The 27,596-nt window shown below is 54.1% G+C and overlaps 2 protein-coding genes across 2 annotated transcripts in view; one reads left to right on the forward strand and one right to left on the reverse strand.

The window, feature by feature from the left end:
* Positions 1-387: 387 nt before the first annotated feature.
* Pka-R1 (protein kinase, cAMP-dependent, regulatory subunit type 1) lies at positions 388-12,139 on the forward strand. The gene is made up of 6 exons (XM_018641280.1): positions 388-1,162; positions 6,272-6,436; positions 7,871-8,071; positions 8,949-9,155; positions 9,357-9,573; positions 9,702-12,139. Exons 1-6 carry the CDS (start codon positions 998-1,000, stop codon positions 9,872-9,874), a joined length of 1,128 nt encoding a protein of 375 aa, XP_018496796.1. The 5' UTR covers positions 388-997; the 3' UTR covers positions 9,875-12,139.
* A 2,027-nt stretch (positions 12,140-14,166) lies between these two features.
* Positions 14,167-27,596, reverse strand: part of LOC100905991 (uncharacterized) — a 14,562-nt gene continuing 1,132 nt past the window's right edge. The window contains exons 2-5 of the mRNA XM_029112761.1: positions 25,758-26,026; positions 15,901-16,223; positions 15,165-15,788; positions 14,167-14,989 (exon numbers count right to left, since the gene is read on the reverse strand). Of these exons, the coding sequence (XP_028968594.1) occupies positions 14,800-14,989; positions 15,165-15,788; positions 15,901-16,223; positions 25,758-25,784 (1,164 nt within the window). The 5' untranslated portion in view covers positions 25,785-26,026 and the 3' untranslated portion in view covers positions 14,167-14,799. The remainder of the gene's footprint in view (positions 14,990-15,164; positions 15,789-15,900; positions 16,224-25,757; positions 26,027-27,596) is intronic.

The raw sequence follows: 27,596 nt of genomic DNA on the forward strand, positions 1-27,596 counted from the left end.
GGATGAAAGGTCACGGAATTCCCGCGAACGCCCCCGCCTCTGGACCAGGAGCCCGGAAGATAGGTGCTTTCGGCAACGAAGCTCGTGTGTGGGTTAAGGAGTCACAGGAGGAGAAAGGAAAGGAGGATGGCGATTGGAGGACGGGCCAGGAATGGCTCTCCGCATGCCTCCTCTGGTGATTCGAGCGAAGCGGCGTTGCATGGTTGGCTTGCATGGGTCTCATCGAATTCTAGCACAACCTCAGCGTGAGCCGTTCTCAGGATGCCGGCGTGTTCTCCTGCGAGACCGCTCCTGTTGTTGGCCGTGGCAATAAAGTGTGGCTGCAGAACTCTCTCCTGCTGTCGCTCCTCAACGCATGCGTGACCCTCTCGCACACTCGAGCCACACTCCAACGAACGTAGACGGTCGCTTGCCTGCCTGCCTTCCTGCCCCATCGTCTGTTGTTCGTTGTTGGATATTCGCGGTGAAGCCCGCGGACCGATGAATGACGTTCGTGTGCGTGGACAGCCGGAACATAACAGGAAAAGTTCCCCGAACCTCTGAAGAAGCTCGGTCTGCTTCGCAAGCGACCATCGGATAAGTGGTTCCATCCTCGGAGCCCGGCTCTCCTCGTTGACCATCCGAGAGTGGATCTAGAGACACCGTGATCCCTAGTGCGTTCGAATCATTTGGAACAAGCCGTTGATCTTTCATCAGCCGACTGAGTCGAGGGAGCAACCGATTGACTGTCAATCTCTTTGATCGACTAATCGACAGATTGACGAACGGACGCGCAGGCTGTCGATCTCACTAAGTGGAAACATTGATACAAAACCAGACATCGAACGCAGTGCTGCTCCATAGTTTCGAGATCAGTGATATTCTTCTCGCGCTTCCCTTGGATCGCATTTAAGGAACGATGTCTCCGATCCTCTTCTGTGTGTGATGATTGACGGGCAGAGTTTCGAAGTCTTTATCGTAGTTGAAATAGTTGCCGGAAAATCGCCCCTTTGTGAACATGAAGATGGCCGGATCTGAGGAAGACACAATCAGGGTGTGTGAGGCATACTGCGAAAAGCACGAGGTGCAGCGCCTTCTTAAAGAGTGCATTGTTCAACTGTGCATGCAAAAACCCAACAATCCGGTGGCTTTCCTCAGGGATTATTTCACGAGACTCGAAAAAGTAAGTCGGTCTCCCCATCCTTCGAATTCCCCTCCCTGCCCTAGAGTACGAGATTAGATAGAGAGCAACAAACATTCAGTGTGCGGGGACTACAGAACACTTTTTGTCCAGCCGATCGCCACTTCTGGAAGTTGTGAGCGCTCCGAGTAATCATTCGAGCGCAGAACGACGATGGCAACGAAATAAATATCTCGTATCGGTTTCGGATGGCGTACTTCCAGAGAAGAAGGGATTCGAGAAGACAACAAGCTCGAATTCAGCAGCTGCGCGTTGAGGAAATCCGAACAGAAAACACGTCGTTCAAGAGGGTTCGGTCTTGTCTTCGAGATCGGTTACCGAGCGAAAGTGAATTCAAGCCGATCGAGGAGCTGATTCTCACGAGACTGCTGGAATGTTTCGTCGCGTGTCGATTGTAGCTCGGCCGCGTGAACTCACGACTCGTTCTCATGACAAAGCGTCGGTCGTTTTGCGCCACTGACAAAATACAACGTTACGCGCAGACTGCTGCCACGGCCGGCTATGGCAACCGACAACACACGGACGGCGAGAACGACAGGAGGAATATTTTCTCTAACTCGTCTGAGTGAATCGAACTCATCGGACGACGACCGTTCCCATTGTCAGGCTGACTACGGTTGAGCGCATATTTCATGAGTGCGTGGACCTTTTCAATTGATCACTGTTCATAGGCGCTTGACATTGTCGCCTTGTCGCCGCCGCCGCCGCCGCCGCCACAGGAGACCGTGCGGGTAACTACCGGGCGGCGCGGCGGTAGCAGCACTCGTAGCGACGGAACTTGCAGAGCAACGTAAAGCGTAGCAATGCAGTTTGCCCGCCGCTTTCTGACTGAGGACGAGCTGGCTGGCTGGCTGGCACGGGGCCCTTTCTCCCCTTTCCCGCTCCGCTCTGTCTGACCTACAAGGCGATACCAGCGGGGCCGACGGCGGCGGCGGTAGCAGCAGCAGCAGCTCCAACCAAGATGGCGGCGTAGTTCCTTCGACGACAACGGAGACGAAAACGAAAGACGTACAAGAAAACGTTGTCGAGATCGAAGACGGCGTCCGAACAGCGGATGGCTGGGCCTGTCCACTCGGTCTGTGCTGCCCATCAGTTCTCCGAACACGAGCAGCCTCGGGACCACGCCAGAGCGAGCTAGCTGCTGACTGGATGCACTGCTCATGATCCACGGCAGTACCAGCAGCCGCCGCAGGATTGATTGTAGGAGCCGCAAACTCAACAGCAGTTGCAGCAGCATCAGCAGAGACCAAGTGCAAAGGAATTCACGTTTGGAACGACGGCTCTGATATCACAGGCGCCGTCGCAACCGCCGACCGACGCTGCAGCTCCAGTGGCAGCTCGCGTAGTTTGATGCAAACGAGGAGGAGAAGGAGGAGATGTGTTTGCAAGTAAGTTATTCAATTGTCTCGATCGGTGGAGAGCGATGCCGTTTGTGTGGGAGACCTGTGGGGATTCGTAGCTTTCCTGAAGGGCCGCGAGAGCGGATCTCCGATAGTTCGATTACTGCGGTTCGGAGGTCTCAGTGACAGTATTCTCGATTTCCACGGAGTTCCGAACGTATCGTTCAGTTTTGGTGAGCTGAATGTGAACATACGCGCAGTGATATCCCCTTGTCCGCAATCTTTGACTCCCGTGAGAACCCGGAACGATCAACGATCCGCACTCCTAGGACTGAATAGAATTAGTATTTGTCAGCTCAATTCATCCTCGAGAAAGTACCAAAGAACCACAAGCTCGGTCAAGTCCGGGAGCCGAGCGAGCTGTCATGGAGCGGCTCAATTCATTCGATTCCATCCGAGCATATCGAGCATACTCGGTGCAGCTCATGATCAGCAGGTGTTCCGATAGTTTCCCTATCCCCGGGCTTGTTTACAACGGTGTAACCTCGAGCTTGGACTTCCTGAAAGCATTTCGATCGAGGATTCGATCGCGGCTTTGTTCGACATAAACAATGTCCTGAGAACCTTGTGAGCGGACGGGAAGGATCCAAATCGGCTCCTTAGCGTGGAATGACCGAGCACCGAGACACTGGTCGGACCGCACCACTCTGGGAAGTTTCGCGAGATTAGATGCTGAGCGAGACTATTCGAATGCGTTCCCCGTTGATCGCAGCGAATCATCGGGTTGTTTCGCGCCGGAAACTTCTGCACTGAGCCATCGTTGGTGGTGTTTGTTGTTGTCGCCGTCGTCTCCGTGTCCATGGTGGTGCCCGGTTCCCTCGGCGGAGATCGGCGAGTAGTCATGCTCTGATCGCTGTTGGCCACTCCAAGCTCTAACTCGATGCTTGTTGATGGTGTCAGTGGCAGCAACAGTAGAGGTGGTGGCGGCGAAGACGACGACGATGATGATGATGCGGTTGATGATGATGCTGGTGGTGGTGGTGGCGACGACGACGACGACGACGAAGACGATGATGGGGAGATGAAGGAGGAGGAGGAGGAGGAGGAAGAGGTAGACCCAGTGAGCAAGCAAACCAGTCAACGAGTGAGCCAGGTTATTTTGAGCTCTAACGGCTGCTGCAGCCAGTCGCGGCAGTGAGCCAGGGAGCTCTCGGAGAAGGCCCTGCTGCTACCAGTGAGTGAATCAAGCAGCTAAGCAGCCAGCCTCCTAAACATTCAGTCAGTCAGGACGAGCCACCGAACGACCGAACGCGCAAGCCAGCTCTCGGCTAGGCCACACAGCCCGCGAGCAAGAGAAGAATCCTCCCTCAATGTGCAGGCCATGGGCGAGTGAAGAAGCAGCAAGCGAACGGACGAGCGAGCGAACGAACGAGCGGACAGACGAGAAGCCAGGCGGCCGGATAGACATCCCGCCAGCTAGTCCGACAGCCAGGCAACCAGTCTTTCAGACAGACCGTCCGTCAGTCAGTCAGTCACTTACTCAAGTTAATCTGCTCGGGAGGAAGCGACCAAACTTCCGTTTGTGATCCGCCGTAGACTCTCGGACGTTCGAGACAGTTACGCTCTAGCGGCGGTGTTCTGCAGTGTTCGTGATCGCCGTTGTGCTCCAATACCCAAGGAGAAAGGACCTTTTCTCCGGAGCGTTTTCGTCGGCAGCTCTCCTTGTGTCGTTCGATCGGTGCTGCGGTCGGTCTGACGGTAACTTGGTCGATAAATAATCGTCGGGAGCTCTTCTGCTATCAAGTTCTCCCCTTCACTTCGGACTGACAGCCGGACCACCGAGCTGCTCCGACAGACGTTTGAATAGGCTACTCTTCTAGTTTACGGAACTAGAGCTCTCGGTCGATCGTCGGTCGTCCCTCCTGAGAGCCCATGGCTGTACGTAAGACTCTGTGCTGCTTTAGTCGCTCATGTAGCCTGGAAATTCTCCTCGATTCTGCCCGAATTCTGATCCTCTGACACCTCACTGCACACTCTGAACACTCTAGAAATCGCTCTCGATCGATCCTGGCGATTACATTGCCGCGACGTTGAAAGATGGCCCCCTAGGTGTTCTTGGCCACTTCAACTCGATGCTAACGGACTGCTATAGCTCCGGGTTCTGGTCTGGGAGGGAAATCACTTCGCCGTGATTCCATTGTACGCTGTACGCAGTCCACAGGCGAAAAGAACGCGTTCAGGCACCAACAAATAACCCACAGCGGCCATCTATGCTACGAATTGTGTAGAAAAATTGTTGTTATTCAACAGGCAGCTCGAAACGTTATTTTGGGCCGAGAGCCCGAGAGTTCGCTGAGAGCAACCGGATGCTTGGCTGGCCGCATACATGAATGAGGCTTCGGTGGCCAACGGCTCAGCCGGCTAGCCTAGCTTATGCCCAGCGCAGGCTAGAAGCCAATTTGCCAGCCAGCCGGCCGGCCGGTCAGTCAGTCAACCTGTCGGCCGTTTTGACCCGCGCGCCCTCACGCCCGCCCGTCTGCCTGCCTGCCACCCGAAAGCCATCAGGCTAAGTTAAGTTTTTCTCGCCGAACCTCTTCCTGGAAGAAAGCAGCTCAGGACAACCCGGTCAGCTGGAGGCCCTCAATGTCAATTCGGTAATTAACCGCTCCCTCCGCGCTGGGCGTCGCGTCTCCGGTGCTCAAGAGAGGCGTTCGAGATCCCCGGGGGAGTCGCTCCTCCCAGGGGTTAGACGAGTAACAGCTCGTGGTATGTTGGGACCTGGAACGATACGCGCTGAACGTCTGAATTACCGAAAACACTCTCCCGATATCGGCTTGGATGCCGTCGCGGCCTGCGCGCTTTATTACGCGCGCTCAACTCGCGTTCCTCTGGAAATGTGTCGGGATTAATCCGACCCAGGAGAAGCTCTGACTTCGTTCTCGAATGTTCGTCACGTAATTCATCGAAGCGATTCGGACGAATCATTGCCCCGTAATCGGTCGATAGCGCCAACACTCGAGTTCTACCCAGCTCGGAATGTGGTGTCTGTTGATGCAAAGATGGAATGTGCAGCACGTTCCCGTGCAAAAAGCCAGTCATACGTTCATGTGTCACATTTGACAGCGAAAAATTTCCGAAAGAGAGGCCCTTGTTTGGAAAGTTGATTTCGATCTGAGAGGACAATACCGAGACAGGCATCTAGCTCAGCGTCATTTCCGCCTACATCATAGTATTCTGTGAAGTGAAACCCCGCGGAGAAGTTTATGGAAGATAAATACGCCGCTGACGTCGACGTAAGTTCCAGCTCGGTGGCCTAAAGGCTTTCTGACTGCTCCGCTGGCTCTCGGTCGATGTTGTCTTGTTGCTTCGCTGACGGTTGTAAGTGTCCGTCCAGACGTGACCGCACACCTCGCGCCGGCGTCTTGTCCTGTCACTCAGCGGCGGCGGGGCACAGCTAGGCTCCTATTCAGAGAGCGGACTAGTATGCGCCCGTTCGTTCATTCTTTTTTCGGTGGTGGTACGTCAGCTATTTCCGCTGCCAACCGAAGGCTCAGCCTTGCCACCAACCAGCCTCCCATGCTCGCGATACGTGCGAGCAGCGGGACTCGGTAGCTTTAACGTGGATCAGACACCGTGACTCACCGTGTTTCTCTGCGACATATATAGTGGCTGTAAGACACTGTCAACAGCTGGCTTTCATTTATCGGGGTTACCTGGTGGTCCTGGTACTAAGCAAACTTTCACGTTACAGGAGACCGCAATGAAGAGCAAGGGCTGCCTGACCACCTCGGGGTCAGGTGACCAGTCCGGGGAGGAAGCTTTGTCGCCGCTGCCGCAACCCCCGGCAAGAAGTCGCCGCGGTGCCGTTTCCGCCGAGACTTACAATGAGGAAGACGCTGCGAACTACGTCAAAAAGGTGGGTCCCGTTGTTTACCCGATTTTCCATCTCGCATGCCGATCAAACCTTCTCTGATCCAAAGGATTCCATAACGTAGATCTGAGAGAGTTTCCACGTCGAGCCAGTCGGTCATCACCGAGTATTCCCGCGGGAAATCCATCGCTCATGTGTTCCTACTCGCCTCGTCTGGCTTGTCAGCATTTGGGAAAATCGAGAGGATCGGCTGCGGAAATGGGCGTCATGGATTCCGAGGGAATCGGAGTCTCTTGTCACGCGATTTCCCGAGTGCCGAAGTCTCCTTGAGCTTCACGCTCGGAAATGAGTAATTTCCTCGAGCCTCCTCGATTTTTTTTCCTCAATCGATACGCTCCGAGAAAATCTCCTTGGAGTCCTCTTCCACATACTTGACGACGGCATCTTGTACCTCCATTAGGGTTCGTATTCGAAGCTCGGATTCGCGCTCATGATCGAGTTGACGTCGACACAGTAATGTAATTTCTGTTGCCCGGATTCCTCCCGAGCGTAGTCTGAACAGCTACGGGGAATTCAACTGGCGAACGCACGGGCGAAGAGAAGATTAGAGCTCGGTATCTCGTCCGGGACGAAAGTGTGGACTGGGGGAGAGAGAGCTATCTCTGGCGTCTTCTAATTCAATTACCCAGCCGAGGCAGCACGGAGTAGGAGGGCATGACAGCGCAGCGAGACATTTCGCCTGCGTGCCGAGCAGGCGCTCGGAAACCATGTTCCTAGATGAATATCCAACGAAGACGACGCTGAAGAAGACGAAAGTGGAATATAGTATGCTGGCTCAAATTGAATTCCGTCGTTGATTTCCCTAGTTTGTTGCCGCCTTCCTGTGACTGACGACGGCGCAGCGGTGTCTCGACGAACGACTACATTTATGATGAACTCAGCCGCTGCGGTGCCGCAGTCGGAGCACGTCGATTTCAATTCCGAATTTAACGTCGCGACTTATTATCGTTCCTGTTTCTGAAGCAGCTGCCTCCATCGACCGGTGATCGGTTATCTCGCGTTCAGTTGGTCTTGTGTTGTTCACTCTTCCATCGTCTGACTAGCGTTTCCGTCATCGGATCGTCGCGAACGCCTATTCCGAATCCATGTCTGTTGAAGCGCTTGTGGCTAGACACAAGTGTAACTGATTGTAAATCCAATGAGCGTCGATGAGCAGCTCATCTATATGTGCCGCAATACCATGGCTATTCGAAAACAGCTGGCGCGGTAGCGACCGAAACAGATTCCGGCTTTGACTTCCCTGAGTCGAGATCAAATTTAAATTCCGGAGACGTCACGTTCCACGTTTCCGCTTCCGCGGGGAATGCCGGAGCCATGCGAACTTCCTCAGCTCTTCGGGAGGCATCTCGACAGTTTGCCGAAGACTGCTAGGCTTAAGGTCCACAATTTAAAAGTTTTCGAATTTTTCTCTCTCCACAGAATGTTCCAAAGGACGAGAAAACTCGAGCTGCGTTGTCTAAAGCAATCGAGAAGAACGTTCTATTCAGCCATTTGGATGAATCTGAGAAGAAGGACATATTCGATGCCATGTTCCCGGTGGAGGCGAAGCCAAACGAGACCATCATCAAACAGGGTGACGACGGGGATAACTTCTACATTCTCGACTCCGGCACAGTTGACGTAAGTTCGCTATCATTGAATAAGCCGAAAATCAGCGGAGCTCATCATCGCATGCGAGTGCACCGAATCGATTTCTGTACCTCAATCGCGTGAAGTGATTTCACGGGGCTCGGCTCGAACAAGCGAGCGACGGTCTCAGATTATTATTATCATCAGTGATCCCGGCGACATTAGCTCCGGCATGGGTGTCTGTCTCTAGAGTATTTTCGACGCCAAGGTTTAGTCAGTCACACGACCGACGCTGCCGCGGATCAAGGTGCGCGTGATGTTCCCAAGCGCGTTCATCGCTGCATGACCGCATGTTCGCGCGGATGAGCAGCAATCACTCGATGGCTTCGCCGACTAAGGTAGCCTGAGACCATGGAGCCGAAGTTGACATCGATTTGGGAACTTGCGCGCTACCTCGCAAACAGGCCGCTTAGCAAGCAGGCAGGTTGGTGGCCAGGCGAACGGCTTGCTCGACTGACTGGGTAATTGTTCCGCCGCACCGATGGCTGCCAGCTCGCCTGCGACGCTTCTCGCTGCGAGTATCGCGACCATATCCTGGGTATCGGACACGGTAGAGATGACGCGAATCGTCAGCGATTCTCGTTTCGAGCGCAGAGCTTTCTCTTGACCTTTCGATCCCTCGAAGGGAGGATGCGCTCTTTCTCAGCGCAAGCCAGGACATCGCTCCGATCGAATCATATCCCGAATCAGTTTATTGGCGAAAGACTCGTGAGGGCACGAGAGAAAAAAATTCAACCAAAGCGGCTGACGAAATGATTTTCCCATTGCGGAAACTCGCTCTTCTCAGACTTTGGGGATGAGTTATGTAACTAGACAGATGGAGGCATCACCCTTGGAGATCACAGGAATTCTGTCGTCCTTCGAACAGATATTCGTCAACGACCGACTGGTGACATCCCTGGTCGACGTTGGAAGCTTTGGAGAACTGGCCCTTATTTACGGCACGCCGCGTGCAGCCACTGTCAAGGCGAAAACAGACGTCAAGCTATGGGCCATCGATCGAGACACCTACCGAAGGATCCTCATGGGCTCGACGATTCGTAAACGGAAGATGTACGAAGCATTCCTTTCCAAAGTGAGTACTCGCCACCACGGTCCTGTGGTCGCTGACCTGGAATCTCCCTGATGTTGAGTAATGACTAGAAGAAGGTATTTGAGTAAAAATAGTGGTCGTTCTCGCTGCTCCCGCCAAGCGAACGAACACCCGTGAAACCTAAATTGATGGCGAATAACGAACACCGTAATGTTTGTGTATAACTCTTGTTTCCGATGTCAGGTTTCTATTTTGGAATCACTCGATCAGTGGGAGCGGCTCACCGTGGCCGACGCTCTCGAACCTGTCACCTTCCAAGACGGTGATGTTATTATCGAGCAAGGCACTGCCGGTGACGATTTTTTCATCATCGAAGAAGGTCAGGCCGAGGTTTTGCAGCGCAGAGGACCCTCGGAACCTCAAGAGAAAGTCTCGGAGCTCGGGCCGTCCAACTACTTCGGTGAGCGGTGAAATGAATAATTATTGGTGAAAATCATCTCGAGTCAAACTCCGACGGTCTCTCTCCTGAACTCCTCACCGATTCTCGTATTTTCGAAACGAGTCATGAAGTCAATCGTGTCTCCACAGGTGAAATCGCTCTGCTCTACGACCGACCGCGAGCAGCTACTGTCAAGGCCCGTGGTCCCTTGAAATGCGTCAAGTTGGACAGGTCTCGATTCGAGCGCGTTCTGGGCCCTTGTGGGGACATCCTCAAGAGGAATATGACCCACTACAACTCGCTGATATCGTTGTCCCTCTAGGAGAGCCACAGATTCACAAACGGCAGACGGCAAACGTGAAGGAAAGCATGCGACGGAAGGGGGAACAAATCAGCTACCTAATCTGAACGTCACGGCAAAAGTAACGGAGTGGAACAGTTTTTTTTCGGAAGGAGAACCATAGCACATCAGACCAAATCCAAAGGGGGAACGTCGAAAAACAAGGATAGATACCAAGGATCATAAAGAGAACGTCGTAGGAATACTGGAGTTCAAGATCAACATGCAAAATCTGAGACGGTCTGTGAGTCAACAAAGCAACCAACCAATCAACCAGCCTGCCCTTATGCCACCCTGGTAGAAGCCAAACCTTTTACTGCGATGCAGATATCACACACCAGGGCTCGACAGTACGCCAGCTGCCGATCATTCGAAGCTCACGTTCAACTCGCGCGATGCAGGAGAGAGGGAACGACCCACAATTAACTTTAAGGCATTTTTACGAGACGTTCCGATACAAGCGAAGCGTTTGCGTGTCGATCGGTAGCTAGCGCGAATCGACTCTGCACTTTGAGAGAGATGTTCACTGTGACCAAATTCCGGCGGCGTCATCCACAATTATTGGTAATCCGAAGCCTTTATCCGAAAGAACGTCTCTCGTTTAATAGAACTTATCATGCCGACGTAGCTAGCTGCATAGTTGTCCTTGCAGATGGCGACATCTGTTTACTGCAAAACCCCAACGTACTCCGTGTCGTCTGCTCCTTTGAACCGAATGCCGTCAAACGACTGTCGAGCAATCGCTGTTCAGAAACGTGACCGCCGAGTACGGAAGACGGGGACAGAAAGCAGATCGCGGTGAAATGTTGGAGAAAAAACGCTCGTGCGCAAAACACAATTATCAAACAACCAAAAACCAGTGAATAATGAAACCTTACGATAATAAACGGATTGCGCTGGAAGCAACTCGAATGTTCGCATCAGCTCCTCCTGATTGCGGCATCGGGTGTACGTACGCGGAGATTCGGACGCCTCGGTCGATTGAAGTCAAGTCAGGCATATGATATTCATAAGGATGACGTCACGCGATTCCATTCATGATGATGAAGGTTGATGATTGACGAATGAAGCTCGAAGGATGCTGGGATGTGCGCTGAACAGATTCCGGCCGATCATGCCGTATTTATTTCTAGTGGTCTAGATTGGTCCTCCGCTCGCTTTTTCTCTGGGAGCGATCTAACGCGAATTTCCATCTGCTGATCGGAGATTACCGCTTGATATGATGATGGTGAGAGTGATTGAGCCGAGCTGACAGCCTGTTCGTGAGTTGGTTCATCGATGACCGATATTTCCCCAAAACGAGTCATAAGCCCCTTGCGCGAGAACAAGAGAACATTAGTTGAGGATAAGACGAACACACCCCCACACACACACAAACAATTCTTAGAATACACGTTCACTCATCGTGACACACCGACCATTTGGTGAGCTCTCTCATTGCACATGGAAATATCGGATTTGAGTTGTTTTCAAAATTCAAGCCACCAATCCCCTCTCGTTCCTCCCATGCATCCCACAGCAGGGATTTCTCATCTCATAAGTCAAGTTCCGGAGGTGATCACGGAGAGCGGAAAATTCACGTCGGGATCGAATGAAGCCCCTGTAGCGCGAATCGAGTTCCGCGACTGGCGAGACGTGCGGTCGCGGCATATGCCATCGTTCTCGGTCCCTTGCACGATTGCTACCGGGAATCCTTGTGGAGAAGTCTCATTTCGAAACCCCGGTGAAAAGTCGTGTGTTCACCTGGACTCTCGCACCTCATTGGTCCTCAGCGACACGATTAGCGCATCGAGCGCACTCGCGTCGGAATTTCGGATTCCGGTTTGCTGCTGGGACATTCATCGCGTACGTTTCGGTTTCCCCTTTTCGCTCCCCCGGAATCACACTCGCGTATTCTTTACGGCTGCGAAGCTCCTCGCGGCTCAGCGCCGAACCAGGTTATGATGAATGGACGAATAGTGTTCACGGTTTCTTGCAAACAGGTTCAGTTGTTGCTTCGAATGAAGTGAGGAAGAGACCCCAATGCTGAAGCAGGTGAAGTCGAACACAGCCGAAGCACCCTGAGTGACTGTCTCCATCTGTCTGTATATACCTACCCAATGAGAAGACACAAACAAACAGGAAAAATTAGGAGAGGATACAGAAAATCGAAACAAATCAAATCGTCGATATGGATTTAGTCAGGTTGAACTTTCCCTGATTGAAGATTGGCAGAATGCGAAATAAACCGAACCTGTTAAGCTAAAGATTTAAATGCCTCGTGTTCTTTTCATCATCTTCGGCGGTCGATGGTGCCAGGCTGCGGGACTGTTTTTTCATTTTTAGATTGGCATTCACTCTGTGGGACATATCGAATTGGCGGGAAAATTCCGGTGAAAAATGCTGGTTTGGGAAGTTTTGAGTGTATCGTCTCTGGGGACTTAGACGATAAATGATCAGAGACCGATTGGAGGATCTTCACCCGGGTGGGAGTCGGCAAGAAAATAGGTTCAATCTCGACCGATGCGCGAGCATGTCGACAGCTCTACCTCGCGACCTCCCCGCTCGTGGGCTCGTCGGAGACAGCTTCGGGGAGGTGGGCCCGACTCTCGCCCCGAATCACGACAGCCTTGGTAAGTCATTCGACATTCATCAGGTGTTGCCGTCCTTTTCCCCCTACCCCCCGATTTAATCCAAGTTCTCCAAAATACGAAATATATGGAATCGGATCGGTGGATTCCATTGAGCATTTCGTCATCCGTCGAGATTCATGCTGACCAGTCTGGAGCGGTCTCCGATGTTCCGCTTGATTGACGTGGACACCAATTGCGTGTATGAGGGGGGTCGAGGAGGGCATGCTCCCTTCGATTGTCCGCATCCGTACATCTAGCTCTATGGGAATAAACATCATCGTTGTGCCCCCCCCCCCCGGGAAACCTTGCTGCCCCCTCGAAGAAAATTCCTGTATACGCCCCTTCTCGGCACTGCAACGGTGACTGACCGAGCGAACGAACGCCTGCGACTGGTTGCGAACCTCACCGAAGGACCCCAACGGCCCGCCGCTGTTGCTCCCGGAGCACGGGAGAATAGTATCCCCGACCTTTCAGGGGTATACACTGGGCGACGAATACACTGGAGCGTTCCTCGGTGAACAGGAGCGACCGACCGGAGCTGTATCTCCAAACTGAAGATCAAGTTTCCGAGCGAACTCTTAGATGGGGCACGGAGTCGATTACCTCGATGGGAAGTGTTGCGGCTCGCTGAAATGTGTCTCCTTCAATTTCTCTGGTTGGACAGGCGACTCGTCTCGCCTTACACGCGCGACTGGAGGATGTCTGGGAGATGATATATGCAGATGCTGGAGGAGCGAGGTCTATTGATTTCTCCAATTTCACCAGCTATAGCGTTATTTTCAAGACAATTCTCATCGGGGAGGAGTTGATGGACGAAAAATATTGTTTTACATAAATAGTACTTTTATTGTCGTTCTCATCAATCAATGCAATGCTTATAATGATCGTATAAAACAGTTTATATGTTCATGATGGTCCCCTTTCGATCGCCGAAGCGCATCCTGCGATGTAGTGTCGATGCCGGGAAATCCGTTCGGAGAAAAATCTGTGTTCCCCTCCCCACAGGAGGGACGCTCGCTGAGCGGTCCTCGATACGATTAGAAAAAAATGTTCAGGAGTAGACACGTAATGACCAGTGTGATACGAACAATGCGTCAGGTGAACGAAGATTGCGCCGGTGAATCGGACCATTCGTTAGCTGAACAAACGATGATGATCGCGTTCTCTAATCATTTTCCCTCTCTGCGAGGACATATTTTGTGAAAGTGTTTGAGCTCCAAACGCTCGAGAAGCTCGAGCATCATCTTGTCTTTCCTTTGAGTTTGCATCGGTGAGCGTTGGTGCGAGTCGATCAGGCGGTCGCTGTACTTATTCAGAAACGTCGATCAATGATCTCTATCTGTCGCCAATCAACGTTTCGGTGTCACAACTTTACTGAAAATTCCAAGAGTAGCTGATTAGTTCGTAGGCTCCATTCTGAAGTTGGGAAACGATCCGACGGATCTCCCCGAACGATGATTTAGTGCGGAATCGATGCGCAGCCGTGCATAAAAGTTTCCCGATGGCGAAGTCCACGGGATGGATATATGGGGGGGCATGGGTAGGAATATATCAACACGAGGCAGGCAATGGAATGTCCGTCGTGTTTGCAACGGAAAGCAGTCCATGTCGACGGAGAAAAAAGATTGAACAGAAGAAACACAAAATAACTTCAGCATATTTTACGAGGTTTTATTTACATATTATTCCTTGTTACGGTAATGATCTGAGTATTATCGATACTAGCTGTCGTGGTGTTCGATACATAACAAAAAGTGGCAAACAAAATAAAATCCGGCGGTACGTGACCCACGGTACGGAAGCGTGCCTGAGCAGCTCCGTATAATCTCACAACTCAGGAGAGCATGGGTCTCAGAATAAATGTACATGTTTATTATCGTTCGTTCGTTGGGTCGTACGTTCGTTCGTTCCTCTATCCCTCGGTCGGAGTTGTCACGGATACGTTCATATCTTCCTCGGCAACTATTCCCAATACTTACAGTGAGCGGACGACGACATGTGGAAATAGGTGAGGATGAGCGTAGTAGGGATCCGAGGGAGAGAAATCTTTGTTTGTAAACTTCCATGAATAGGATTGACAGATCCGTTCACAGCCGAGTAATGGTACAAGGGAAGCTGAGACGGATGAGTGATAGTGGATGAGGTGAAGGATGATGGCATCGGTGACTGTACGATTGATGAATTCGTGGTGATCCGGTTCGAAACATGAAACGTGTCTCTTTGGCTGCGTAATCAGGGTGCTTGGAGTTACCTCACTGATAAGCATCGATTACTTAGTTATAAAACTCTGGGCTGTCAGTGATTTCCGAGCTTTGCGAGATCCATCTCGAAATCGAATAGTGCTTGATGGATTTTGTTGACAACATAGAGTTGTTGAACTTTGTCATGAGTACGAATCCGCTCTCCGATGTAGTTGACGAAGTGATCGATGAAATCTTTCTCTGTATCTTTTTCACATCCACTGTCTTGATCCGAATTACTGTTCCTGGTGAAGAAGGAGACTGGTCTTAGAAGATGCGCGGGGAGAAAGTAGGAAGAGCGAGCCGGGGAAGAGAGAGCAGGCTCTGATGCCACCGATTCGAGACGCGGGAAATATCCCGAGCGATTCAAATTACGTCATTAGGTATTTGTATTTCCGAAAAGCAAGAATCGGTACTTACTTCCGCTTCTTGGCGGGTGGGGCCGGCGCTGCTGATTCGCAGGCTTCCGATCTCTTCAGAGCTTTTGGGATTGGGGCTGTGTTTTCCTTATGAGAATTCAGCGAGTGATGGGATTGAGCATCTGCGCCGGACGAAGTGGATGCAGCGTCATCACGGTCGATTTCTTGGTCGTGGTCGTGATCGTGATGATCGTCGTCCTGATCGTCTTCGATGTGAGTCTCGGCGACCATGAAGTCGGCTGCAATGATTTCGTCCTTGTCTGAACCGGGCTCGGTGGCTTGACTCGTGTTGAGACTCCTGTTCATCGCAACTTGATGCAGCGCTGCAGTGTAAAGCTGAGCCGCATCGGCGAAGTTTATCGTAGTGATCGGAGACGCCGATCCGGGCGACGTTGGCGCTTGTGGCTTCGGAGAAGATTGTACACTGATGTTGGCAGCCGAATAGTTTTTGCACAGCATTCCGTGCAGAACGTCGAAGAACTTCCACGACGGCTGGAAGTGCTCGCCTCGAGCCTGACGGACCATGACTTCATTGAGGATGCGTTTGTACCGGTCCCGAATGTGAGTCCATTTTTTCACCATCTGGGGGCCGGTCATGCCGTACCTCGCTCCGATTTCCGCCCATCTGAAGGAAGAAGGCACAGCGTTACACTACGATTCCCATCGATACGGAGGAGGTCTCCCATGGATCTCGTAAAAGGTTTCATGTTCAGAAAGAAAACCACGAGAAATCTTACCGAGCGTCCTTGATGTGACTGTCGCGATATAAGCGATGATATTTGTCGAATAAATAGGGGCTGGATTTCACCAACTCGATGAAATCCTCTACCGAGTAATATTTCTCAGGATTTCCCACGAAATCCTTCTCTTTGGTCAGCTTCAGCGGGGTCTGATTGCCTTCGTTCAGGGGGATCAAGGATAACGATCCGTTGAAGCTCGAGTTGAGCGAGGCGTTCAAACTGTTTTCGAGTTTGAGCTTATCGTTACCGTCGACTGGTTTCGGATCCATCGCTAGACCGGGGAACGCAAGTCCCAACTGTTTCGCCAAACTTGGGATGATCTGTAATCGAGAAGAGGAAAATCGTCAGTTACCTGCTGAGCTCTTTCATGTAAATATCGATAGGGAGCCGCCGACGGGCTGGAGCAGGGCGTTGACGGAACTCCGGGGAAAAGAGAAAACGCCGAGGCCGCTTGACAAGGATCGCTCCTCGAAAGGAAAACTTCAAAGACTCGTTTCGCATTCGTACACTGTCTTGACTCAGAGGACGGCACCGCCGAAAGAGCGAACAGCGCACGACGTAGAGCTTCTACGAGATTGGATGTCGTCGTCTAGGCATCGTTGTTGTTGTCGAGAGTTGACTCAGAAAGCGTTCAGGTGTCGCGTTCTTTTAGTCGACGGGCCGGGAGAGATTCTAGAGAGTCGAACCGTGGGTCGGGCGGGCGCATGGTCTGCTCGTCGCCGTCCGCACGGTCGGCCAGCGGCCGCTTTGCCAGAGTTCGGCTCTGCGTCCTGACTGCATCAGCCAAGTGTCCGCAGCCGCCACGGACCGAGCGACTGTCGGGCTGACCGAACGGTGCGTTGGTCGACGACGCGCTCGAATAGAGCAAGTTTAGCAAAAAGACCCGATGTCCCGTTCTTTGGCTGCTGCTCCTTCTTCTGGGTCTGTTTGACGACTGTCGGCTGAACGACGAAGCGACGGACCGTCATGGGCCCCCTCCCTCCGCTTGCGGCGCCGTACTCGTCGTTCTCCGAACTCGAGCGCCAAACCGAGCAGCAGCGATCCAAGTAAACTCGACTGGTTGGCTGGAAAAAGCTGGCGACCGACGACGGTGTAACAAGCGTGGAGAATGACGGACTACGACGCCACCCGAAAACAGGCGATCATCCTCGCCGCCGCCTCCAGCCCACGAAAAACCGAGAGACGCAGCCCTCAGACCCGTTCCCTCCGGCAGCAGCCGGGAAAGCAAACGCCTAAGCAAGCGGTACGAGAGACCAGCCGCTTTTCTTGTCGTCGACGGCTTGCTTGTCGGTGGGTCTTTTGACCGAACGACCGACCGACCGACCGACCGGCCGAGCGGCTGGTTCGGACTCTAAGAGAGCGTAGCTGTGGTGTACCAGAAGAAGGCCTCCCGTCCTCTACCGAACAGCAAGCAGTCTCTGTCACGCAGACGCATTCGCTGCTGCTGGGGCCAGGGCCGTACCCGGTGCCAGCCGCGTTTCTGGTTTCTAAACGCCAAGAGATCTACCATCATCGCTGGCAGCACCACAACCTCTACGACAGCGACGACGACCACGACGACTTCCTCTACAGACAGAACAGCGGACGCTCGAAGCGACGGGCCTGCCGGGCGACCGACCGACCGAACAACCGCCAGACGGGCCGGTCGGCAGGGTCCCCGCGAGCCGAATCAACGCAACGAACCTGACGCGGTCCAATCTATTATTAGCCAACTACTACCAGAAGAAGAGTCTCGACGGTCCCTCGACGGCGTTCAAACTCAACTACGGATTCTGTTTGTCGTAAGGCTTAAGCTCAAAATATTTCAAACGACCTGAACGCACACCGGAGCCAACTTCTGTCCTCTCCGTAGTCAGCGAGACCACCACCGGCTCCTCCGCAAGCGGCGTGACCGATGCTCGCTGCAGAGGTATCTGAGACCGCAAATCACACTCACAAAGCAAAATCGAAGATCCGTGTACGCGACCGCTTCCACTGACGACGTCGCTGAAGACTGACCGGCACTGAAGATTCCGGAGTTTTTCATGGACTTCGCCGCCGCTGCGAGAACTCTCGCCCCTGCCCCACGACCCACCCCGTATCTTAGATAGCCCCCCGATCGGGGTGGAGAGCGTGATCGGAATTCGAAATCGGAGCGCTCTTCCGGGGTGCGGTGCACATTCCAGAGAGTACCGATCTATTATCGCGACCAACTCCGGCCGGATTCTTGAATTCCGAACTCAAATCCGGACCGTGAGAACCGAGAGCGGCATCCTCATTAGCGAAAAATCGCAGCGTGTGCGCTTCGCACTTTTCAGAATAGCTCGTGAGTCGAGAAAAAAGCGTACGCCGAAACGAAAAACGCCCGCTCAACCCTCATCGGCTCCGGTCGAGGTTTTGTTTGCAGTTTGCTGATTGGCTCTCGCCGTACGCGATCGCGGTGGGATAGAGGTCGTGATGCATTGCCTTGGGCTCCGACTCAAACTCCATGTTGACGCGACCGACTCCAAGTACGGAGCCCATAGGTCGACGGATGGATGAACAGATGGCGGGACGGGACACAACTCACTAAAGCGAGGATGAGAAACCGAGCTCGCGAGCGAACCGTCGAGCGAGCGAGCGAACCAACGAGCGAGCGAACGAAGGAGCTCCCTCATGAACGAACAAGAGGGACTCTCCGTGCCGGAACACCTGGCTGGTCGCCTACCACCACCACCAACAACGCTGCCGCCGTTTCCATCATGATGGCCTTAGCACGCTCTACCAAATCCTCAGAAAGGGGACATCGGAGGGAAAGCAAGCGCCGATGGGGTGGGGGTGAAGCACCGATGAGAAATGACGCTTGCACGATTTTTGCATCGCCGCCCAGCCCAGAGGCTACGCATAAAACCCCGCGTGAAGGGGCCGCTTGCGACGCACCTCCGATGTCCCCCCAACGGAGGCTCCTAGGATGTCTTCCATGAGCTTCCGAACGGTCCAAATTGAACGGACACGTCGGATAGCCACAGACATGATTCCTTGGAGCAATCCACAACATTGAGAGGCATAGATGAAAGCGAGCGGGAATCCGGTCCGAGTTGGATTCCTCGGCGCTGAGAACTGGTTCAGGGGGTATTCACCGACGACGAAGTCTTCTCCAACTGAGTTGCCGGTCTCCTGGAGGACTTCGTCCGCCCGCAGAGCACCTCCTGAATCAGTTCTCGAAGTAGAAGAACAAGCTACATACCTCAATTATAAGTTCGGCCAATATCGGAATAATCTCCGCCATCAGAGCAGTATCCTCCGCCATCGGAGCAGTATTCTCCGCCATTGCAGTAGTATTTTCGGCCATTGGGGTAGTATTTTCCGAATTTCTGCGGGATCTACTGAAGATTCACTAGCACGGCGAGCGTACTCACCGTATCCGAAGACTTTCTACTCGATATGGGCAAAAACTCCAGATTTATATATCATGGCTATCACCATGAACGCGTGAGGGTGTGAACCCCCTCCCTTCCAAAAACGGTATCCGAGATGGGTTCACGCGCATTGCACATCTCAATAGCGAATTCCTCAGCTCTCTTCCGCTTTCAGAAGTCGCGGAATAGACATTCTTGAGGGGCTTGATTCCGAAATCAAAGCCGCAGAAGCTGTAGAGCCGCATCGAGGTGGGGTTCAGACACCGTAGTACGGGGAGGCCAGTGATACGAATTCCTGATAAGCTTAGATAGAGAGGGCGAGTGGCTCACCCTCGATCATCAGAGTCGAGTCGGATGAGACGGAATTCAACGGAAATCCAGCTCATATGTCTGACGTCGAGGGAGTCCGCTTTTCCAGCATGAGCCGTTTCCTCGTGCATTTCCTCAACGGACGCCAGAAGAGACTCTCAGACAGATTGACGGCCAGTAAAAACGATTCAAACAAACGAGCTCATTTCGATAGAAAAACAGCAACTCGACACCGAAAGCGGTCTCGAATGTTGCCGTCTTCCTTAGTTGAGAATTACATCGTAAAGCATACATAACATCGACAGTGGGGCTGCTCACTGTCACGAGAATTCATTTACTGAATGGAAGTTTTGCGAAAACTCGACGTATTTGCCTCGACGATACCCTAAATGTTCGAAATGTCTTGAATCTCGACCATGGATCAGGTGACAAACCCGGCCGCGAGGAGCCCGTCGCTTCCACAGACTGCGAATTGAATGCGTTGCGGTCTCCGGAAGCTTTCATGCCAAACGAATATCGCCGATGTCCAACAAGGGGGAGCGGCGTAGATTTTCGAGCCGCGATCATCGAGTTTCGGCAACGTCGCGGGACGGGCTCAATCGATCAGAGGGGGGGGATCGGATTTTTTCTGTTTACGTTCTTTTATTCTTTAATCTGGAGATCGCACATGGAAGATTTCACCGGGGCATCGGATCGTGGGCGCCCAGAAACTTCCGGGAGGTCGCTGAGCGCGTCAGCTGTCGTTGCCGACTACTCGAGAATGTTTCTCTGGGAAGCGTACGGAAATCCCCATGAACCATGGTCGGATATCGAGCAACCGGCCGCTCCAGGTCAACGGCTGTGACAGCGAGCGACATTGACATCGACTCCTACAGCAACTTCAACGGAGGAAGATTGAAACCGGGCAGAGCGAGAGAGCGAACGAACGAAAAAAGCAGCGATTCAACGAGATGGGAGATCGCCGCATCTGTCGTTGTGCAAAAACCCACTCGCCGGTCTCACTGTGTACAGTGGTTGATGCCGGTTTTGAGCGGCTTGTCGGGAACCAACTCTGGGAACTCGGACTGGTCTGCTCTTCAGGCCTCCGTCAGCGGAGGTTGTCGTCGTCAGGCTCGTTATTCTGTTGCCGCTGGCAGCGGCCGCACGCTGTATTGTTGAACTGCAGGCGGTGCTGCTGCGGCTGCGGCGTCGTCCTCTTCAGCGAGAGACGACCCGATGAAACTATCGAACAGCGATCGTCCGGTAGATGAACGACGTTCGTTCTGAGGAAGTTCGTTCCCCGCTTTCTCGGTTCTTGTTCCCGTACCGTTTCGTATTTCGGTTTGTTTGTTGTATACGACGGTCTTTCGATGCGTCGACCGTAGCTCGAAATCTCTCTAACAAAGAGTTTCGACCCTAGAGCGCATTCCTCTCTCGCCGCCTCGCCGAATTCCGCCCCACGCCGCGACTGACGCTCGAGCGTATGAACGTACGCGTCATCGCCAGGGTCCGGTTCGAGTCCAATTTGGTCTCTTTTTTTCTAGAAACCCCCTCGATACCCCCGATCGGACTCGGCTCCGAGGAATTTCCGGAAACAAGTCCAGATCTGCCATCCAACCCATTTTGGATACGATCTAGAAGCGATCCGAGAGTTCATATTATTCATTGGTGAAGTTTCGGAGCCGCAGTCGATCAATGACAGCGTTCACGATGATCTGTCGCTGCTCGAGGATCTCCGGAGGTTCCGATCATCGGTCGTTCAAGTGGAAGTGCGCGAAGGCGATTGCCTCCTGCTCATCGAGTCTGAGGATTCCGTTGCCGTGCAGAGCTTCTGGAGGCGGTCGGCGAACCGAGCGGTCTCTCGGTCGAGAAGCTGCCTTGCTTTCGGCTGGTCTTTCGAAAACGAACGACTGAGCGGCTGACGGGCGAACGCGCGAGGAGATGATGTTGACCGTTACTAAAACGGTCGTCGGTTTGCGTGTGGGCTTTGCTCAAAACCCGCTGCCTGCCTGCCCGCCGGCCCGCCCGTCTGCCTGCTAGTCCGTCCGTGTTCCCGCTCGCTTGCTGTCAGTCCCGCTGGCCCGCCTTCCTGCACCGGCCACCGCAGCCGCCCGGGGCATCGGCCCGCAGTGGCATGACTGCGGTCGGTCGGTCCGTCGGCCGGCTGCCGGGCCGCCAGGTCGGCCACAACAGGTCGACGGTTGCAGCGGCGGCGGCGGCGGCGGGAATCTTCTCACTCGTCTTGTTGCGCACTCGACGCTTGTTCGGCCGCGCCATCAGCCCGAGGTGTCCTCGCTATTGACTGGCCTACCGGGCGAAACACCCTCCCCATACACGACCCAGCCGGTGAATGGTCTGCCGTGTGCATTACCCATCTCCCCCGTCTTCTCGTTTCTCTCCTCGAACCCCTCGGACCCTGTTCTCCCAGGGATAACCCGAAATAACTTGCACGCCATGACGCCCGCCAGCACGAAGGAAAGCAGTCCGCCGACTGCTTGACTGGCTGCTCGATTCAATGCGGCTGTCGCTCGGTGGTCTTTCGGTTCCAGCTTTCGTTCGTTGAATTCGTACCGCGAAGAGTAGAATTAGAAACTCTCTTCCGGCTTCTCGAGCTCCCCAGTCGTCGCGGCGAGCTCATCTTCGGTGCTCGACCCGTGATTGCCGAAGGCATCACTCTCGACGGTCCAAACTCACAGCGTGTTCCGCTACGAACGGATTGGAATAGATACCTCCGAGTCGCATGGATATCGACCGAGTCGACGAATTTCGTCTGAACATTGTGGAGACTTCGTCTGCGATTTGAATCAAATCTCGTTGAGACGCGAATATTGATCAATCCGCAAGACAATTTCATTTTCTCGACGAAGAAGTAAATACATAAAGCCCGTCGGATGCGTCATCCGTTTCGTCGGTGAATATTTTCCTGAACGTCCGGTCTCCTCAACGATGTTTCAATATGCATCGGGGGACGTCAGTAAGTCGAGCAGACGGGAGCCGAACAGCAGTCAATCGGAGGCACCCTCATGTTCTCGAATGTCCAACACGACGATGCTTCGAGACGATGACAACCCCGGAGACGGAACATGTTCACCAGCCCGTGGTGGTGTTTTCTAGCCAACGAACGCGTCCTCTTCCCACCGCGCGTCGGAGCGACATGCGTGAGCTCAGATTTCGGTCGGGCGATGCCGGACGGAGGGGCGTCCTCGGAGCCATGCCCGTGGAACAGGCGGACGAACGCACCGGGAACGCTCCGGTTTTTCGGCGAATGGGAGGTACTGAATTCCCGCCCGGGATGGATGTCGAGCAAGAAGAGAAGCAAGCGAGCAATGAGGCGTTGATTGCAATCCCCTCTCTATTCTCATTCCCCCGTAACAGCCCCCTGACCCGCCTCGTCCCGATTCCACCTCCCGCTCGGTAATCCCCCTCCCTCCCTCCGACCCCCGTTCCCAGCGTCCTTCCTGACTGGCTGGCAAGCACGCTCTATCTACTGACGCTGCTCGTCGACCAGTAGAAGGAGCGTCGTCCTCAGCGCCATCGGCGGCACCAGACAGACTGCTTGTCTGCTCACCGGGCGCTGCCGCCGCCGCCGCTTGCTAGAGCGGTGTACGGAGCAGTAGATGCACCAGCGGCAGCTGCAGCCAGGACACAAGGATCAGCGGTAAAAGGAGAGCGGCAGGCGGGCGGGCGGGCTGTCCCCATCGAAGTCGCGCGATACCCCGCCGTGTTCCCCCGACTGCTTTTTCTCTCGGTCTTTCTACTGCGGCGGCGGCGGCGGCGGCAGCGGCTCGAAGGTCGCTCTCCCCGCACGCAAGCAACGTATGACTCACCCACTCCCGCCAACCCCACCCGCCGCCGGTCGCCCGCCAGACCGGCAGCCCAACTGCCCGGTCGCGGGAAACGGGACAGAGCGGCGGCGGCGTTGGTGGTTGTGCTGCTGCTGCTACTGTCCTTAGAGGTGGGACGGAAGAACCTTAGGTCCAACTCATTGTGAACGACCGAGCGAACGAGAAACCGACCTCTACTTTCTCTGAGACCGCTCTACTGATGGCAGACCACGCATGAACCGTTATGCAGAATCGTCGGCGGAGACAATAATTTTTTTTCAGAGCGAAACCGGGGGGGAGCCCGCCTGACGCCGCGAATATTACGGAAAAACGCAAAAGCGTTGCGATCTATCCCAAAGACGATTTTGCACTCTAAGTATACCCACTATACGTATACCTATGCGGAAGCGTTTCTGGTCGTTTTGCTGGATGAGCCGCGGGATCTCCGATCGCCGCGGCATTTTCCCCGGGGAAAATGTCACCCGAGATATCGGATACGGCGAAGATCGAGATTTCCGGAGGTCATCTTTGAGCTCGGAGGCCACCCTCCAGAAGTTTCTTAAGCGTTTCTGCCCCGCGGAAGATCGGTATCCACAGCTGCGGAGCTCTTCAGACTCGTAGATGGCTACTTCGGAATCGTACGTCCATCCGTGGGGTTGGGGGATGGCACTCCGCCGTGCCCGGAGACTCGCTCACACGAAAGAATTTCCTTTCAATCTATCTGTCTAGCTATCTATCCACATACCGATTATTAGTGAAAATCTCCACAAGGAGGAGATGTAAGTTCTGTTACAAGGGAACCTCGACGATGACACCAAGCGGCAGACGGACGGGAAGAGCGGCCGTGCTTCGACTCGAGCCGCGCCAATTCTGTATGTATTGTAGTTTCGAACATCCGTCCGTCCGAGCGGCCGACCCCGCATGCCGCTAAGAGACAGCAGCGAGAGCGGCATCGGCGGCGGCCGCAGCAGCAGCGGCCGCAGATCCAAAGGCAACCCAAATGCAGTGAACGAGAGAGTGAGCTACCGGGAGGCTGAAAGAACGAGTGCGCTAGCTCTCGGTGACTGGCCGGACGGCTGGCTGGCTGGCAGTCGGTCGGGCTAGCGGGTGAGTAAGCGAACTCCGAGCTCCGCGAGAAGCTTGAGGCCACGCTCAACGGAAACGCCGCTCGCTCGCTCCCTCGGTCTCTGTGCATTCTCTCCGAACATCTGGACTGAATCCATTCGAGAAAAGCAAGCGTAGAGGCGCCTCGGTGGACGATTTTCGGTGCTTTCTTTTCGAAACAGAGACCGCCAGCCGAACCTGCGACCGCAGCAGAAACTAAGTCTGCGACGACTAACCAAGCGGGCAGGCAACGGCCGACCCACCGACAGGACCCAGACGACGGGCGACATTCTTCAACAGCAGAAGAAAAAGCGCTGGGAACGACGTTTGCCGAACAATGATGACAGTCGCGCAGATCAACTGACAAAACCCGGACTGGTCGACCTCCAATCCCTTGTACTGAGGGACGGACGAATCGGCGGTCGGTATGTCCGTGTCGGTCGATCGGTCGGGCGATCAGGCCGATCCGTCGATCCGTCTTCGGGGAATTTTCGGGCCGGCCGTGCCCGTCTTTCTGTTCACTTGCATGCAACGTGCCGAAATCACGTTTCCGCAAGCCGAAAAGCGCGAGGGATCAAAACGCCGTGGAGCATGTAATGCCGGTCTTCAACGAATCGGATGAAGACTGTCTTGACACTTCGGACGTAATTCGAGCTCACGGCATGTTGCGAACGGAGCTCGAGAATGTCATCGAGAACATCGATGTGGGATGATAGACATCGACGAGGCGATCGAGCTATTCGTCGAGATTCCGCACGAAATCCGCTCATGAGGAGGTTGCCAGGCAGACACCGGGCCTACGGGACCCACCGCATGGCCTGTCTCCGGAGCTTTCTCTTCGAGAGACGACCACGTAAACGAAATGACAGTCCCCTCGGTCACCGGCTGTATGATCATTATCAACTAAAATTCCGAACATCGATGTCAATACCAAAGCACTCGCGCGATAAGAGCCGTCAAAGCACGCCGCATTGAACGTTCCCGCTCCTGAGCTCCTCCGTGTCACCGGAGGGAGGTCTGCCAGAAAGGAGACCTCTCCGGGATTCCTACGAGGTCACTCTCGTATTTGTCAAGACTCTCTCATAGCCAACGAGGAGTCTTCCTCGGAAGTCTACGCACGCGAAGCTCGCTTCCCAAGCCACCGGTTCTGAGCTCAGCGCTCTGAGGCTGTTGTCAACTGTTGACATTTCTCCAGACGATCATGGAAATTCCGGTGGAACGGAACACGAAAGCACGAAATGGGAGAGACAGATGTACTTACCGGGCTTATGGTGAGGTCGGGGAACATTTTTCGTGTTTGCGGAAAACTTCGTCGACGTCAACGTAACTTGCGCAAGTCGACGTGATCGACGATGGCCGCTGTCGCGTTTCAGATTTCGTGATGAAAATGACAACAACGAGGACGACGATGACTGTGCTGATAACAACGGCGGCGCGGAAGACGACGACGTCGATGACGGATACGCTTTGCTCCGAATTGGTAACGATGTCAACGATGGTATCTCACCACACCACTGAGTCAGGTAGTAGCTGCGGGAGGGGCGGACTCGCGATGAGTACAGTGCGATTTACAAAGCAGCGTAACTGACGCTCTTGCCTACTGGCAGAGTACGTGGGCAAGCGGGCGGGCGGGCGGGCGGTCGGTTGCCTTAACTGGCGGCGTGCTAAGAAGAAAGCGTGCGTGCTGCTCTGAGTACGCCGTCGACTCGAGGTTTCTCTACGGCGACCCGCGCCTCGGTCTCGGGGCTCCGTGAGTGGAGAGAATCTCGCTACCCTTACTCTCGACCAACCGTCCGCCGGCTTAGCAGCAGCACCATCATGCGCGCTCGCTCTGTCGGTACGAGGCAGGCCGATTCCCTTGCTCTCCTGTTCGTTGTCGACCGACCGACCGACCGGCTGACTGACTGACGGACAAACGAACGGACTCGCGAAGGAACGACCAACGAAATAGCGGACCGACCGACGGATGGGCTAGCTGCTCACTGACTGGCTGGCTGGCTGGTGACAGCGAGCGCATTGTAGCCCGAAGCAAGACTGGCTGTCGTTGCCTGCTTTCCGTAGCCAGTCTGCCCAGCAGTACCGATGTTTCCTTACTTACTCGCGCAGAGAGAGCGGGGGAGCTCAAATCAAGCAGGCAAGCGATCGGGAACGCGAGCCCAACAGACTGGCAAGCGGATCGACCGGCACACTAGCAGCGGATCGAAGCTCGTGAACGATCATCTTATCACTCACGGGAGCGCCGCTGTCGCGGCTCTGCGCTCCGCGATCCAGATCGATGTTCGAAAACCGCCGGATGCGCGCACGCCGAACGACCGAAAAAAAACGTAGAAATAATTAAAATTCGATCGGATCAGGGACGGGCTCGTGAGACGTTTTTCGGTTCTACCAGATCAGAGATTCCGTCACGTATTTTCCGCGGACTCGAGTTCGCCGTCATTGGTCGCAGAAACCCGCCGACCGCGGAGGACAGGCCGCGAACGAACACCGTGCGAAAGAGACACCGACAGAGGGACGAATCGAGCACCAAGTCCTATTCCTTCTCGCCCCACCGCCACGACGGACGGCTCGCTGGGGTAAAAGTCGGGAGAAGAGCAAACGATGCCAAAAATAGCTAAAAGACAGACCGACAGACGGATGAATAGTCGAAGAGAACGCAAGCCCAGAAGCAGAAACCCGCACTGACTGAGGTGGCGTGGCTTCATTTGGAGCTCGAGGAGCACAAAAGTGCGTTCAACGTCAGCCATCACGGAGTCTCTGAGCTTCTGAATTACCGAAAGGCCGTCCGCGAGGTCGATAAGGGGGGAAAGCGGATTCCACTCCGAGCGAGATGTGCGCGGGGGCTCGATGCGAGGAGCTCGTCATTCGAATTGGAAAAGCCGGCTGAACCTGTGGAATCGGCAAGGCTGTTCGGAGTGGGTCAATGTCGTCGGGAGCTCTATCGTCGCTTCACCAAAAACGATGTGCGCCTATTTAGGACAGTTGGCAATTCGAATGCTTGTCGTTCTTAGCCATTTGACGGGTGAGCAAGGAAGCAAGCTATCGATGAATCCAGTCCCTATCCCATCATCAATGTGTGTTCCTTTCTCTCCTGAAGGCACAC

Source organism: Galendromus occidentalis, unplaced genomic scaffold (genome assembly GCF_000255335.2).
Source record: "Galendromus occidentalis unplaced genomic scaffold, Mocc_1.1 scf7180000077527, whole genome shotgun sequence".
Lineage (NCBI taxonomy): Eukaryota > Metazoa > Arthropoda > Arachnida > Mesostigmata > Phytoseiidae > Galendromus > Galendromus occidentalis.

Bases quoted from the DNA above. Each gene is read 5' to 3' on its own strand.
- Pka-R1 (XM_018641280.1), top strand. From the start codon at position 998: ATGAAGATGGCCGGATCTGAGGAAGACACAATCAGGGTGTGTGAGGCA. The intron at 1,163-6,271 runs GTAAGTCGGTCT...TTCACGTTACAG, and splicing joins ATTTCACGAGACTCGAAAAA to GAGACCGCAATGAAGAGCAA. The intron at 8,072-8,948 runs GTAAGTTCGCTA...TCCTTCGAACAG, and splicing joins TCGACTCCGGCACAGTTGAC to ATATTCGTCAACGACCGACT.